Source organism: Ammospiza caudacuta, chromosome Z, assembly GCF_027887145.1.
Source record: "Ammospiza caudacuta isolate bAmmCau1 chromosome Z, bAmmCau1.pri, whole genome shotgun sequence".
Taxonomy (NCBI): domain Eukaryota; kingdom Metazoa; phylum Chordata; class Aves; order Passeriformes; family Passerellidae; genus Ammospiza; species Ammospiza caudacuta.
Genome location: NC_080632.1, coordinates 44,059,232 through 44,075,950, shown reverse-complemented (window position 1 = coordinate 44,075,950; position 16,719 = coordinate 44,059,232). Strand labels below are relative to the sequence as shown.

The window sequence follows — 16,719 nt, the reverse complement described above, 5'->3', positions numbered from 1 at the left end:
CACACACCCCCATTGCTGCTCACATGTTCCCAAGCCCATGATTCTGCAGGGGCAGGTATCAAACTTGGTGCTTAGTTTCTAATGTCAGTCTGCAGTAACATTCCAGCTGCAGCCTCCCAGGTCTTCTTTCCCAGAAGATCTGTACCTTCTTCTGTACCTTTAGTTGTTACAGCAGGACATTGTGTGAGATAGAGGCTGTATTTCCCATATGGGAGATTTCCCCTATGGGAATGTGACCTGAATTAGGTACAACATACTTAAGCAAGGAAACTGCTATTGTAAAAACACCAAGAAGGTTTAGATCAAATACATACCACGCGAGGAAATAAAAATTAAATCTCTTTATTTGGACAATGTTCAACTGAGCAAACATAAATATAAAAATGTGAGCAGTTGTTTCTGGCTGAAGTTCCTCATCAGCTTGTCAGGGTCACTCTTCTGGAATGGCTGAAGGTTCCAAAGATTTTGTAAATTTGGGTAAAGTCCACTTATTTTGTAGGTGTCCACATCCAATACTTGGTATCCAATTTAAACAAGTAGAATTGCATTAATACAGCCATCATTTTCTGGATTATTAGTTACTTGGGCGTATTTCCCTAGAGAGAAAAGGGAATTACATGTGTACAAAACCTGGAAGTAGTTCTTACAGATTAGATCTTTCTATGTTTGCAAATTCAATCAACAAGTCTCTACAGCACAGGGACTCAAATGCATATCTAAATCTACCTTCTACTGAGCTGTAAACTTATGTTCTCAAAACATTATACTAAGGCTCTTTTTTAATAAATGGATCATTTAGAGTTCTGAGATTAAAAAAAAAAAAAATCTTCGGTTTCCTACTGTCCAAGTGAACTCCTCTGTTAAATGAAGTCTGTCTGATCCTATGAAGATCACAGAATATGCTAAGTTGAAAGCGATCCACCAGGATCATTGAGTCTAACTTCTGGCCGTTAGACTGTCCTGGCACAGGACACCCCCAAGAATCACAGCATGTGCCTGAAAACACTGTTCAAATGCCTCTTGAAATCAGTCAGGCTGGTGCTGTGATCTCTTCCCTGGGGAGCCGGTTCCATTGCTCAGCCACAGCCTAGGTGAAGAACCTTTTTCCTGATACCAATTTAAACCTCCCTTGACTCAGCTTGGTGCTATTACCTGAAATCCTGTCACCTTACACCACTGTCACTGGTCATAAGAGTGAAGAGATCAGGACCTGCCCCTCAGCTTCCTCTTGTGACGACACTGAAGACCACAGTGACATCTCCCTTAGTCTCCTCTGCTCCAGGCGGAACAAACCAAATGACCTCAGCCCCTCTTCAAACACCTCCCCCTCCAGACCCTGCATCATGTTTGTGGCCCTCCTTTGGACACTCCCCTATAGTTTTGTATCTCTCTTACACTGTGGCACCCAGAGCAGCCCCCAGCACTCGAGGTGAGGCTGCCCCAGAGCACAGCAGGACAATCCCCTCCACTGCCTGGCTGATGCCCCCCAAGGACACGGGTGGCCCTCCTGGCTGCCAGGGCACTGCTGGCCATGTTCAACTTGCCATCAACCAGGACCTCCATGTTCCTTTCCATGGCACTGCTTTCCAGCCTACTGTTCCCCAGTCCATACATACAACCATGGATGCCCCATCCCAGGTGCAGAATCTGTTAATTAGGCACCTACACAGAACTTCCACTGCAAGTGTAATTCAACTGCTCATGGTTCACATGGTAACAGATTTGTGGTATTGCTCAATATGATATACAAGCAAGTAAGCTGAGTCTTTGCTCTGAACTTTATCCAATTTGATTTTGCAAGTGTGAATGGAAAGCGGGAGATTAACACTTAAAGCATGTATTTTTAGAGTTGCTATTGGTTGCTTCTGCTACAGCCCAAACCTAACTTTTAACAATCCATCAACTATGACTAGAGGATAGAGATCTTGACAACACATGATGCAATGAAGATCAAAAACTTTAAAAAGTAGTTCAGCAGTATAACTAGTTAAATTTACTCACCCCAGATAACTTTGCCCCCTTGTGTCACAAGGCCAAGCTCGCTCACGTTCACCTCAATGACAGTACCCTTAGTAATTACTCCCAGCTGTGTATACAAAGGAGATGATGGATTCTTTTTCACACCAAGGATAGGCAGGCAAAAAGTAGCTTTAAGTTCAGGATGTGTCACATGTGCCTTCTTGAAACGTAAGCCCTGTTGCATAAAGAGTGTTAGAATGAGTTAATATTTGCTTTAAACTCTCACAACTGATCTAGTTAAACACTGGGAATTATGTCCTCATCTCTATATATTTAGAAAGACTAGGAAGAATGAAACAACTTAGAATACAGAATGCCATCTGCCTATTGTAGACTGACAGACTTATTTTAAAATCTAGTTAATAAAAAGATAAAGCTTTCCATGTACGTTTTCAGGATGTCAATTTTTAGTAGCAGCTCAACAATAATACTTGTTGCCTTGGACAATTTCTGTTCCATGAAGAAGTATGACAAAATATGAAATACCCATCTCCTAGAGCAGTTTTTATCTAGTGACCTGCACTTCATAGAGGGTACTTTACCATTATGTACCATAAATTTTTCTGTGTCAAAAAAATCTTTCCAAGGCTGGTGTGTAAGACCATCAAACTAGCAGTTAAGTACAATTCAACGGGCAGCCTGCACAGTGACTGTTGAGTCCTGGAAGGGAACAGGAATGGCTCTTTATATAAAACCAACACTATCTCACTGAATCCAGCTCTTCTGCCTGTGTGCTGCCAGGCTGATAGAACCCAGGCACTGCTCCTGCAGCTGAGTAAGTAAAGGCTGGACAGGAGGCACAGCTCTTCCCTTCACAGTCACAACTGTGCTTCAAGCTTATTTAAGCCAAAAGGAGGGAATTCTGAAATCCTATAACAGAGTGGGCTTCTGCAGTTCGGAGAATCAGTGCAGTTTGAAAAAGACACTGTCATCTTTAAAATATATGCAAAGTATTTTTGAAAAAGATTTTCCTATGCTAATGCAAAAGCTAATAGCTTTAACTTACTAGCATCATCTGAGTTATAGGAAAAAAAGCAGGAATTTCAACATAGACTGGGACTCTAGAGGCATCTCCCCACCCGCCATGCTATTAGAGGTTTATATTTTGGCAAGGAAACCAACAGGAATGTTCTACATGAATAATGATCAAGTGCATAATCACACAAGAAAGTTTCTTTAACACAGAAAATCAAAGCAGTAACTCAAAAGAATTATTACTTAAATGTTCTTTAGGCTCTAAAACATTACCATTGGTCGAATGAATCGCTCGTACTTAGGAGGCTTCCTAGTAAAGCCATCTCCAACGAAACAAACTTTTGTAACCATCCTCTTCCATGCCTTCTTCTTTCTCTTTCCTGTACGAATCACCTTTAAAACTTCTGTTTCTCCTTGTGCACGAACTTTTGGCACAGGCACCTCCCACTTCCCCTGGAAGGAGGGTAAAAAAAAAAAAAAAAACAAAAGGTCAATATTCTTACCTGTCACATATTTAAATGAAAGGGGAAAAACCAAAGCATAAAATCAAATTTCTGGAAAGCAAAGGGTTAGACCATAGTTGTTATGCAACTCATAGCCACTTATTTAAATAGCACTTTAAAGTTCCAAAAACCAAGATACTGCATTTGCTCACATTGTCCTAAACTGTTCAGTCACTCAAGATTTCATGTTTTAATCAGTCTTTGCTTGAAGGCTGTTACATAACCTTGGCATCAGCAATATAAAGTGGTTGTTGTTATTTTAGGTATCTGAACTTTGATACATTTACTTACAGCTTTTTCCTTTCTTTTTTGTTTGATCATGTTAGAGAGGACCTTGGCCCGGGACTGGCCCTCTCTGTCCAGCAGGTATGCTGGTACAGCTCCTTTGGGTGTTTTTTCATCACTCTTCTGCTTTGTATTTCTCTTCTCATGCATTTTAATGCTGCAAAGAAAGAAAACCAATATTAACAACACAAGGAAAAAGACTTATTTTTAGATATACCATTTTAACTTAGCCTGTGCCTGCTCAAAGTTTTCTTTAAGAGGTATTTGTGAAGTATTATATATTAATATTTAAGGAAATATATATATATATATATATATATATATATATATGGAATAATACTAAATAATTTTCAAGTAAAACTACTAATTTCATTTAATCTTGTCATTTCCTACCAGGACAGGAACACAAGAAAGACATGCACCTCTTTAAGGAATTTCTGTGCGACCCGAAGCAAACAGCCAAGCACTTTGAGAGAGGGTAGCCTTCCTCTCTGCTGACAAAAAAACCCCATTCTATGCCTCTTCTGAGATTTGATGGCAATGCTTACACATGTGAGGAATGTGTGTTTGTAAGAGGAGCCAAGTTTTGTTAATTTTGAGGCTGTTTACTGGGGGGGAAGAAAAGACCCACAAACTAATAAAGGGTTAATAAACCCATCACCTCTAAAAGTAGCAGGAAAGCAGCTATCTACACTTTGAAACCAGCAAAAACTACACGGTGGATAGGTATGAAGTTCATTAGCAATTAATGAGAATGTTAATGATGCCGAGGCAACAAGATAATGCTTGAGCTATGCAAAAAGCTGCAGCTATGCAAAAAGAAGTAGTTACTTTGTAGCAGGGTATGTGAATGATGCATGTTTTAATAACCTGTAAATTTAGCACAACAAGCTAACTGCAGAAAGCTAACCACTGCCTACTGGAGCAGACAATCTTACAGAGCACCTGCAGGAACTGGGGTGAAAAGTTCAAGGCTGAGGAAGACCAAGGAGCCTTCACCAAAAACAACCACCAGGAGGCTGGCAACCACCTACTGCGGAAACCATGCATGTGCTACAAGGGCTCACGTAATCATGCAGTTAGAAACTATGTCTCAAAATGAAGGCTACAAAAGTGTAATGTGTGCATTAAGTAAAAAAAGCAGACAAGCTTTTCTCTGTAAAAAGAACGGACAGGTGAGTTTGTGGTGCTGCTATCCCCCTCACTTCCAGCATCGAATAAACAAAGACCTGCTCTACAGGCTTTACACTATGGAGTACTACTTTCTTGCCTAGTTTTCAGGCATCATTAACAGCTTTGATTTCAAGTTTTCAAAATTTACAGAAAAATGCTTTTATCATCTATTATTGACACTGCTGTTTATCCTTGCAGACAGGCCTCATCTTCTGCTTAAATACTTCGTATGGTACTGTACATTTGCTATTAACCACTAAAAAATACCGCCTCGTTACACTAACACAGCAGCTGATATAAAAGCTCCTAAGAATTGCATTCACTTTTTTCGTCATGATTACATTAGTCGCGGTTACTGCCCATCAACACTTGTCTCAGGAAGTACTTCTAGAAGCTAAATTGTTAACATTCATTTAAAAGAGAGGGACACTGAAATGTGTCTGCTGCGGCAAAGCCCCCTTCCTTCTACAGCCCGATCGCTATTTAAGACCATAACATGCGACTCAAGCAATAATGAGCTCTTTGTAACAATATCAACGTCTCATCTCATCCTTCAAGCGTCAAGATGACGGCACGGTATCAGAGAGGAGGCGGACACTCACGTCTTTTTCATCTGTATCTTCTCGGCATGCCGCTGCTTATGATACAGCTTCGCCTTCAGCCCGATCATCTTCTTGGCCTTGCGGGACCGCTCGTGCGCCTCCCGGCCCTCCTTCTTCCTCCGCTTCTCGTGGTAGTCCAGCCGGTAGCCATAGCGCTTGCGGTGGAGCTCGATGTGCTCGTTCTGCGGCTGTGGGCACACAGGCAGCGCGGTCAGCGGGCACGGCCGCCCGCGGGCCGGCGACGGCTCCTCCGCCGCACGCGGGGAGGCCGCGGCCCGACGGCGGTACCCTCACTGCGGGCCCCACCCGGCCTCCCGCAGTCTCCCATCCCTCCCCTGCACCGCCGTTTGCATCCCGCCGCCCGACCCCGCGCCCCGCGCCCGCGGCTGCCGCATCCCCCCGCGCCGGCTCCCACCATGTCGGCAGCCCCGCGGCCTCCTCCGCGGCGAAAAGGGCGGGCCTCCTGGGAAGTGGCGCCGAGTGGAAACGCTTCCGTGCGCCTCTTTGGTTCCTCTCCGTGGAGAGGCTGCGGTCCGCGTCCCCCGAGGGGTCCGCGCCGGACTTGACGAGGCCAGGGAGAGGGGGAGAAACAGAGCGAGAGAGGTCCAAGAGGCGCTTTTTGCTGCCTGGTCTGTCAGGTTGTGGAGGGAGAGCGGAACGCGGGAGGGAGGTGAGGTAGCGGGGGAAGGCAGAAGTAGGTTGCCTTCCGGCGGCTGCGCTGCCGGGGCAGGTCCGGCGCAGTCCCGGGCCGGGCCGAGGGAGAGGTCCGGGAGTAGAAGGTGACCCGGAGCCGGCGCACGAAACGCCCCGGGGGTTCGGAACGCGGCCGGAAGGCGGTGTCGCTTTGCAGAGAGCCTCCGGGGGTCGGCGTCTGGCGGGACTCGGCTGGGCTCGGCTTGCGGAGTCGTCACGGACAACGTGAAGGCAGCGCGCCCTTCCCGCTCCCCCGGTCAGCAAACTGCGCCGGCACCATCGGGAGGCGTGTGCGAATCGCAAGATGAGGGAGTGGAGGTGAGCGTGTGCGCTGAGCCCTTACTCTGCGTTGTGAAACTACTCCGAAACAGAAAGTCACGGGAGCTGGACAGTGATGTCTCCTCGAATAACCGGCAGCCATTTAGGAATGCTTTTGACGCTGCTGTACTTAATATTTTCTACTGTTTCTGACCTAAATAGGTACTTTGCCCTGCCATCCTTCGTTCTTCAAGACTAGAAAAGCTATTTGCACTTTGCTCGCCAGCTCTGGAACTTATCTGAGAGTGAGTGTAAATTCTCTAATTTTCGTTATTCTGCTTTAATTTTTCCGTGAGAAATATATTTAGTGTTTGTGGGCATGCTTTTATGCTGCATTTTTAAGACTTAATAATATTATTATTACAGATCTGACACTGATTTAACTTGCAAAGCAATAACCTGAAAAATATTAACCTGATTTCCCATGAAAAAGAATGAAGTTTTGTGATTGAGTTATGTCAGAGGAACATGGTTAGCCTATTTCCTGTCAGAAACATTTTATACAATGTTTACTTACCTTGCCAGGGAACAGCTTTAGAGACGGGAGGCAAAATGTTGAGAATTATGGGGAAATTTTCAGTGAATGCATTGAAGCCATCAAGTTTGTGCAATAAGGTAAGCTTTCCCCCTGGTTTTGATAGTTCCTCTGTGAGCAGGGGAAACACTTGTGTTATTCTGAGTAAGCTTTTTTAATTGATGTGTTGGTTTTTGTTTGGGTTTTTTTGTCTTTAATGGTTGGCCTCTGGACAATCCATACTTTCATTTTGGAATGGGACAGTATTGGGAACTGAATTTGTAAATTTTGTGTAAATTTTTTGACTGCTTAACTCTTGTAATTGTTAAATTATTGACGAAAGTAATTAGATGTATTTAAAAATTTTTGGCAATTGAAAAATATTTTGATGCTGCCATAAATTTTTACTGATTATCCCAAATACTATTTGGATCAACTTTGGTTTAAACCTCAGTTTAAACTTGGTTTAAACCTCAGTGGACATCAACTTCAAGCATCTGATTTTAAATAGTTGGTTTTTTGACCTTGTATAAATACCCAGCAACAATATCTGTTCCTGTAGATTTTTTTTTTGAGATTATTTTTCTACAGCTGCCAGAAACGTGGCTGCAAAGTAGCTAGTCATAACAATTAATGTTCTGTATAATTATTTTTTCTTTCAAGTACATGTATTTCAGAAATACAAAAACGAGAGTCATGGGTGTGACACAGCGAAGCTGCAGTCTGAGAAACTACAGTTCTCCACCAGGTATAAGTTTATGTGGTTTTCTTTGTAGTAAGGATTAATTTAAAAGTGAATAAAAATAAGAAATTCTTTCTATTTCTGTACAGTTTCTGTTTTGTATTCTTTTGGTCATTTTTTATAGAATTTAATGCATGAAACATAAATAGAGCACTTAGCTCAAGGACTGAAGAGTTTTGTGTTGCTGCTCTTTTCTCAATATATTCACAGTATAAAGCCTTTAGAAAGCAATAATAAGCAAAGGTACATGTAATAAGAAGTCAGGTGAGTTGTGAAGTGTGCTGGGACCTCTCATTAAGGGTTCCTGTAAGATGCTGCTTCGGTGTGTTTCTGATGGGACTGATGATCTGTAGGTGGTAAAAGAATGTTGGCTTAAATATAGTTGAATTCTGTGTGGCCTGTCAAGGATGAACTATACTACTTTTTTCCTGAAACACAACTTCAGTAGCTTGAAGAACTGAATTTGGGTTAGTTTCATAAAAAATTACCTTGACAACTTATTTCATAGTTAAGCTGTGTGAGAAAAAACGTATCTTGCAAGAAAATAGCTTTTAAAACTTCCCAGTCCCATATTTTCTCAGCACAGTTTAGCTTGCCTTTTGTCCCTGAGAATTATGCTGTATAGCTTTAAGGCTTAAAGAGGAAATAACTTTTCAAATTAATTATCTAATCACCAGTTCAGATGAATGTCTGCATTACAGTTGTCTTGAACTGAGGTATGCTTCTGCAGAGTAAGATGATGATACTTTCCTCTGTTGCCTTTTTTCTGTTATTTCTAAATTACAGCTGTTTTCTCAACCATTTCTCTTTTTTTGAGATGGGGAGAGGTTTATTTAAAATTAGGTTCATATCTTTAAAAAATTGAGGTGGTAGAGATTACAGATTGTCATGACTTGTGGCTCTGAATCTTTTTTTTAAATAAGGTTTTTAGAAGTTTTCTTAAATATATTTCTACATTGGATTCTGTCTGAAAAGTTTTTTCTTTCTTTTCTTTTTTTTTTTTTTTTTTTTTTTTTTGTTTCCAGGAGATGTTAAGTCTCTGCATTCTGTCATTAATCCTCATATATCCAGGTACATCAAGCTAGTTTATTGTTGGGATGTAACTTCAGTCAGAACAGTTGATGTGATAAAGCATTGTAGGTTGTTGCCATGCCTGTCTGATGTGCATGTTTAATATAAAGTTAGTACTTGCTTACCTTTACCCTTGTGGCATTCTAATAGAGAGTGCTTGCTCGTGGCACAAATGTCCTGTGTTGTGCCTTGCTTGCACCATCCTAACCAAAACCAGGCTGTTAGGGAAGCTCCCAATCCATGGTATTGCTGGGAGGTGGAGAAGGGGGAAGGATGTCTTGGTAGCTAGAGGGCAGTGGGTGGGCAGGGCTGTGCGCTTTGTTTTCATGGCACGTTTGATGAGGACAAGGCAGTTAGGGGCTAAGCTGCCAAAGAAGTGCCTTAGGGATGAAGTTCCCTTGGAAGTGTACCTGAGGGTGAGGTCAAGGTCATTAGTGGTGAACATGGGGCTGATCACAAGCTGTGCTGTGCAAAACAAGCAAAGCAGTTTTGGAAGCTACTGGTGAAGTACTTCAGGAAGGAAGAGTAGGCTGAACGGGATCAAGGACAGCTTCATGGGAACTTGGGTGTGCTGTATTTGGGGTGTAAAGCGTATCTATGCAATAGGTTGTTTAGAGCACCAGGTGTCAGGGATTAGGATGGATAAGAGAGAGGAGGGGCTGTTTCTGTTTGTCGGGAGGGCAGATGGGTGAGCATGATCCCCAGAGGGGGTTTTCCATGAAGTGGAGCTTGGAAACCTGTTGCAACACTGTTCAGTACTATTGATTTGAAGAAAATCCACCATATCAATACTGACATTTTTCAGTGTTGGAATGTACACTATATCAGATATGCAGCAGAGAAGCAATGCTATTAATCTGGTGTGCTGTTCTTGGGGAATATTAATTATACAAATAAGAATTATCACAGGCTTAAAAAATTACTGCACTAACCACAATGTTTTCACTTAATGCAGAATCCGAAACATTGGCATTATGGCCCACATTGATGCAGGCAAAACTACAACAACAGAGAGAATGCTGTATTATTCTGGATATATAAGAACACTTGGAGGTTAGAAATGCTTTTTGTATTTCAGTAGGTTTAAGAAATTTATAGTGTACCATTACATGCAGTACAGTTGCTGATGGAATATCTCATGTAGGAGACAGTTGTTCCAAAGTTGTGTTGCAGTTTAATTGAATTTTAATGCATGTTCCTTTTTGCACTAAGGCAGTTTTGATTTTAGATATCATAGGTTGATATTTTTCTTTTACTTTCAGCATGTTATGTTTTATTTAACATTTAATTACAGAATCTCCTTATTTTGCTGGTTGCTAATTGGCTATTCTGGTAAAGCAGTTTGTTGAGTTCTCTTTTGACCTGTGAAGAGGGCAGAGTAAGAAAAAATATCCATTTCTTTTGAAAGCCATGACACAGAAAGACTTCTTTGCTACAGCAAGTTCAATAGAATTCTTCAAGATTGAAATGCTCACAGCAGCCTCTGTTTGGGTTTCGTTTTGACATTTTAAGTTTTATACCCTGTTCTCAACTGTATATGACTGATACTAATTTAAAAATGTGAGCTGCTTCTCTTGTTATTAAAAAGTAAGCAAAGCCCAGCCTCTTACTTGGTGGTTTGTTTGTTTGTACTTTACTTTTGATTTAATTACCTTTTGATTACCAAATTTCAAAATGTCAGTCACATTCCATACAGTGAGTGCAGCCAGGTTTTTTAAAGTTGTAGTTTGTTCATGATTTTGGACTTTGTTTAGTTTTTAAGGTGCTCATGGTGCTACTGGGATTGAGAACAACAAAAAAGTTGTTGGAATAGCTTGTCTTTCACTTGCAGGGCATTTATTCCTAGGAAAGGGAGCTTGGGTAAATTACCCAGCATTGTAATGTTTTCAAAAAGGCTAATTTTCATAGCTTACACACACACACACACACACACATATGTGTCTGTGTATATATATATATATATACACACATGTAAAAGAGACTATTTCCAACTCTCTCTTGACATCTGTATTCAAAGACAATTTCAGATTTTGAGTTGATTACCTACCCAGTCGTGGTTTCTGTTTGCAGATGTTGATGATGGAGACACAGTGACAGATTTTATGGCACAAGAGCGAGAACGTGGTATTACCATTCAGTCTGCTGCTGTTACATTTGACTGGAAGGACTACAGAATCAATCTGATTGACACCCCAGGTACTGTTCTTTAGTCGCACTCATGTATTAAGGGAGAGAGGGTGAGGTGGAGTGTCACAGAGTGTCTTTGTCTTAAATGTGGTGCAAAATTTAATTGGTGTAATTGCATCCATAAAAACACCTACACTAAGCTCTGTTCAGCTTTGGATAATTATTACTTGCTGACTCCTAGCTTATATAAAATGAGCTCAGATGTTTCCACATTAAATCGTTCTCAGTTCTAGGTATGCATTATAATAATCTTGTTTATTTCAAAGACTGATAGGTGTATTTCTCTGCAAGTAAAGAAAAAGTTGTTTTGACTTTATTTGAAAGAAAAAGAAAATGTTTAAATGTGTAATGACCTATTGATGGTGTCTGTTTGAATTATGATGGTATAAAAGGAAGATTGTTTTTTAGGCCATGTGGACTTTACAGTGGAAGTTGAGCGTTGTTTGAGAGTCCTAGATGGAGCAATAGCAGTATTTGATGCTTCAGCTGGTGTTGAGGTAAAATCAACTGTTATAATTTGTGTGTGTGTAGTCTGTCATGGTAAAGAGATTTTCTCAAACCCTTTGTGTTTGATTAGTCTTTCAGTTCCCCAGGAAAGGTTAAATCCTTGTGCCCAACTCAGTCTCTCAGTGTTCTGTTATGGAGACCCAGGGACCCTTCACTGAACAATCCACTGGATCGGAGCAGGGTTCAACTACCTTGTTCAGGGTCGTATGCAGACAGAAAGACATGCTCCTAAGGGGTCGTTAATTGGTCTGTTGGTGCCTCAGGAAAGATCCAGGGAGACATGCCAACAGGTTAAGAGAGACCCTGGGCCTTCACAGTGCTGTATGTTACCTGCTACCAGCAACTGTTAGCACCCTTAAAGGACTAAGACTTAACAGTTTATACAGTTTATGGAATAGCACTCCTCATTAATGTAATTGAAAACTGTTACAGGTTAAGGTTTGAAGACTTCTGGTGATAGCATTTGGCTGCAAAAGTGTCTTGAAAGCAATATGCTAACCAGCTCTAATCCCTAACCAAAACTAGCTTGAGTTAGTCATTCAGCATGGATAGAGTGCAGTTTTTACCCAATAGATGTCGCTATTGGAATGAAGACAAGTTCAGCCTGTTGTCTGATCCCAGAAGTTCCCAGGAGCCAACTTCTCCCCATTTTTAATTTACTTTAATACTATTTTTGTGTCTAGGTGGAGCTTCAGTGACTGTAGTCATGCATCATGTTCAATGGGAGTGGTCATACCTTCTAGCTGGGTAATATTAGTGTTACATCTAAGGTCACCTTTTTCTCCCTTGGTTGGCAGCTCCTATGTGGCTTGCCAGCTACAATGTACCACTGAGTCCCCTCTCTTGCAAGGATTTAAACAGAACCTGGACACAGTGTCTTCACTCTGCTCAGCATGTATTGTGTGGGAAGTCAGGCATGCTGACCACATCCTATCTGGGGAATAGCAACTGCATCTCACTGTGTAGTTTCCACAGTTACAAATTCTCTTAGAGGGTGAATGCGCCTTCCCAATTTTCTCTGATTTTATCTCCAGTGACTCGTAGTTAAACTCTCCTGCAGTGTTTAATGACTTTAATCAGGCGGAAATAATGTACAGAGATTTTTCTCTGTATTCTCTCAATGCTTTTATAAAAATTCAGCTTCAGGAAGCTGAGATTCAATTTTAAATCAGGTAGTGCACACGAATTTCCATGGTAATGAACAGCAAGTGTGATTATCATTATAAGTTTGGAATGGTTTTGTTATTTTGTTGCTGTCTTTTACAACTATTGATTGAAGTGAATGCTTCTGACTAGCTCCACAAATGGAATGAATATAGGCCAATTTCTCATTTTCACATTTCATGTAGAAAATAGATAATTTTCAGGCACGTTTTCTGCTTCCCCAGTGTCCTTTTTAACAGAGCGCAGAAAAGGTGGAGGCAAGCTAGAACTGGACTTTCTACAGCATGAGATGTTTCAGTAGTTCAATCCTGTAGAAAAGTTACATGTGAAGTCCCTCTTGCACGGGACATAGATTTTTCCTGGATGAGGGAACTCCTAATCACTGTAAGTCACATTATTTAACTTCTTACTGGAAAACATGTAGGTGCCACTAAATATGAACCTGAACTGAGTAATAGCCTCCATCCTCAAAAACAAAGCAATTAGATCTTCTTGTTTTTTTCTAAAACACTGTAGCAAGTTCTTACATTATTCCTTGTAGTGGTAAGAGACTATTAATGAATCGGAACTGATTTCTCTATATACCTGCTTTAATTTTCAAATAAAAATACATATGATAAATGGCTCAGCCGTGCACAAATTACTGTTAAAACCTCAGTAGTTTTTAGTGTTGTATGTGTTGCCACAGAAATGCTTGCCTCTGTGTGTGCCTAAGTAATTTGGCAATAAAGCATAAAGTCACTACATTACAGAGTTTTCCCCATATATGCCCCCCATAATGCTTAGTTTCTCTTCACATTCCCTTGCCACTATGCCTGTATGCCCTTAGTGCAGAAAAGAAAATGACAACAGCTGAGAGACAAGCTAAGACAAAGCTGCCTTTGGAGTTCATCTGTGATGCTAGAAATGGGATTCTCACAATGCACAACACAGTTCCCTTCTCTACTCTCAACTCAGACCTTCAGTGGTGTTGGGGAGCATGTAGTGCAGCTGTTGACCCTAATGTTTCCATTTTGTGTTTTGCTTTAGGCACAAACTCTGACAGTCTGGAGACAAGCGGACAAACACCAGATACCACGAATTTGCTTTTTAAACAAGATGGACAAAAACAGGGCAAGGTATTCAGGCAGTTATTTTAATCATTGTTAAGAAGCTTATAAGGGAATGTCTAGCATTTTCCATTAAGCATAGAGCAGCCCAATTATGTTAATACTATATACTTCTTTGGTTATGGAAATGCATATTTTTGTATAAATCTAGGAGTAATTTTTGAGTAAGTAGGGAATGGTGAGCCTATCATAGTAATATCATGAAGTTTTGTTTAACTTAGTATGTTTTCTGTAGTTTTACATATGCTGTTGAGAGCATCAAACAAAAGTTGAAGACAAAACCTTTACTGTTACAGGTAAGCTTAGAAATTAAATGCTCATTTCGTTTCTTTTGAATGGAACTACTTTCTTAATTTTTTTCCATCAGTCTAAAGTCTCAGTTTGATTTGCAGTTGCCTATTGGGGAAGCCAAGACCTTCAGAGGACTGGTTGATGTTGTGACTAAGGAGCGAATAATTTGGAAACCTACTTCTGATGTGGATGATGGAAAAAATTTTGAGCGAAAACTGCTGCTGGAGACTGATGATCCAAACCTGTTCCAAGAGGTCCAGGATGCAAGAAATACCTTAATAGAACAAGTAAAGTTCTAAAGTAAATACATAATATATTTAAACCCATTACTCAGAGCAGTAGGAAAAGTAGGCTGAAAGAGACCTCTGGAGGTGTCTGGTTAAGTGATCTGCTTAAAGCATTAGGTTGACTTGTTCAGGCTTGTTCAGTTTTCAAGTCAAGGGATGATGATTCTCTGTAGGCAGCCTTTCCCAGTGCTTGACCATAATTTCTTTATGTCCAGTGGGATTTTACTGTGGTGCAAGCTGGAACTGCCAGGCTGGTGCTTTCCTTGTGTACCTCTGAGGAGAATCTGATTCTGTTTTCCCTGAAGCAGGGCCACTACCACTAGTTTAAATAGTAAGATACAGTATTTGCATCCCGATTTAGCTTCTCCAAGCCAGACAAACCTATCTCTCTGGGCCTCCAGCCCCATTAGTGGTTTTCCAATGGAATTCCTACAATTTGTCTGTCTCTTTTGTGCTGGGGAAGCTAAAAGCAGATGGTGTTTGTACTGTCTTAGATGCCAAAATATATTTGGTACATTTACATGAAACATGACAAATGTGACTTGAAACCTGCAGGGTATCCATACTCTTTTGAAATGACAGCTAAAAGCTGGATGGGATGTTGCAGCCTGGTCAAAATGACACTAAATGCTGTATTAGAAGCAGCTCAATAGATCCTTAAATAAATCAATCCTTTTGTTGGAAGGGCTGCCATCCACACAACTTTGAATATTGTGCAAGTGCATAAACAGATTATGGTAGCTCTGTTTCCTTTGAAATTGGAGATATCTATTTTATATTGCTCTGACTTCATAGAACATATACACAATCTGGTTTTCAAACTTAGTAGGTTTTGAAATGGCAGTGTTAATACCCAGCCTTTTTTCTTAAGAAATGTGTTGTGAGGTAGAAAGGTCTGTAAGAATAGTATTGGTTTTTTCCCCTTTGTTTTCTGGGCCCTTCCTGAAGGAGGAAGGGCTGTACCAGTAGTGTGATAATTGAGATAACCTTGTATTTGCAAAACATTTTTTGAAATGCTTTCTATGCTGTTTATATTCCTTATCAAAACCCTGTAAACTGCAGCATTTTGAATACTGGCCATTTTGCACACGTTACTTTCACTTAATTAAACGAACTATTTCCTGTATCTTTCATGTTTTAACTGTTAACTTGATAAGACTTCTAATTGCTTATCAAGGGTTTATTTCAGAATTTGGCCAATTGGTGTGTAGCCAATAGAGAGAGCAAAGTGCTTTCCTGTGCTTGGGTGTCCTGAACCTGTGACAGTGCAGTATGTTAGATGTTTAAGGAGTTAAGTTACATGTCAAGCTAACTGGTACAATTTGAAAACAGAGACATGCTCTTGGACCTACAAACCCTTGACATGAAGAAGGCCAAAATGCCATGATGCTTGTCTGTTTCTTCTAGCTCAGTGTTTGTTGGCTTGTAAAGGTTGCTTGCTGCTTACTTCAGGCTTCCCCGGGTTTTTTCCCTCCATCCTTTCTTGAAGCCTTCATTTCCATAATTTTATATTATCTGAATTTATAATTGCTGATGTCTTTAAAGACTTTGTTTCTGCTCTGTTTGGCTATATATTTTAAGTAAGTTAGATATGTAACTTTTCTGTGAAACTGCTGTATGCCAAATAATAAAGAACTATTCTGTTGAAGGTTGCAGATCTGGATGATGAATTTGCTGAACTGGTTCTAGGAGAAAATAGTGAAAATTTTGACTTAATTCCAGCTGACAAGGTATTTTTTAATATTTGCAAGTGTTTACTAGTGCTTATTGCAAGGGTTTGGGTTATTCTTCCATTGACACATGCAGATTATGATTTTGCAGATTTTTCAATAAAATGAGATCACACCATTTAAGCAGTAAATTAACAGTAGTGTGGATGTAGAACATATTCAGAGTTAGTAGGAATTTTATAAAGATATGCCATGATTCTTAGGCATGCTAGGTTTTATTTTAAAAGTTGGGTACATTTATTTAGGAAGGTGGGGTTTTCTTTTTTTTGAAAGTTAGACTGCCACAAAAGAATTTAGGGAAAGGTGAATGGAACTTGCAGATAGACTCAGTGCAGCTTGTGACTGAGCTGCTGATTCTCACTAACAAAAATAGCATCTCAGCTACTTTGGAATGGTTGGATCTTTAGACACTGCATGTTGAAAGCAGTGAGTTACAACATACTGAATTCAAAGGATTGTTATAACAAGAACAGCAGCAGATTTGTGTGAAATGTTTAGAAATCTTAAAACCAGTGTCTTCTGTTTTAGCATCTAAATGTTTGGGTTTAT

At 40.4% G+C, this 16,719-nt stretch overlaps 2 protein-coding genes across 3 annotated transcripts in view; one reads left to right on the top strand and one right to left on the bottom strand.

The window, feature by feature from the left end:
• Positions 1-326: 326 nt before the first annotated feature.
• NSA2 (NSA2 ribosome biogenesis factor) lies at positions 327-6,009 on the bottom strand. The gene is made up of 6 exons (XM_058823937.1): positions 5,973-6,009; positions 5,558-5,745; positions 3,789-3,939; positions 3,268-3,447; positions 2,002-2,194; positions 327-596 (listed from the first exon to the last, which is right to left on the bottom strand). The coding sequence occupies exons 1-6, from the start codon at positions 5,973-5,975 to the stop codon at positions 529-531; spliced, it is 783 nt and encodes a 260-aa protein (XP_058679920.1). The 5' UTR covers positions 5,976-6,009; the 3' UTR covers positions 327-528.
• A 284-nt stretch (positions 6,010-6,293) lies between these two features.
• Positions 6,294-16,719, top strand: part of GFM2 (GTP dependent ribosome recycling factor mitochondrial 2) — an 18,510-nt gene continuing 8,084 nt past the window's right edge. The window contains exons 1-12 of one of the 2 annotated variants that reach the window (XM_058824317.1): positions 6,294-6,568; positions 6,731-6,813; positions 7,094-7,183; positions 7,746-7,830; positions 8,850-8,895; positions 9,851-9,948; positions 10,966-11,091; positions 11,491-11,579; positions 13,783-13,871; positions 14,098-14,158; positions 14,255-14,440; positions 16,090-16,170. In XM_058824317.1, coding sequence (XP_058680300.1) covers positions 7,121-7,183; positions 7,746-7,830; positions 8,850-8,895; positions 9,851-9,948; positions 10,966-11,091; positions 11,491-11,579; positions 13,783-13,871; positions 14,098-14,158; positions 14,255-14,440; positions 16,090-16,170 — 924 coding nt within the window. In that variant the 5' untranslated portion in view covers positions 6,294-6,568; positions 6,731-6,813; positions 7,094-7,120. The remainder of the gene's footprint in view (positions 6,569-6,730; positions 6,814-7,093; positions 7,184-7,745; positions 7,831-8,849; positions 8,896-9,850; positions 9,949-10,965; positions 11,092-11,490; positions 11,580-13,782; positions 13,872-14,097; positions 14,159-14,254; positions 14,441-16,089; positions 16,171-16,719) is intronic. The other variant, XM_058824318.1, reaches the window with a different exon arrangement.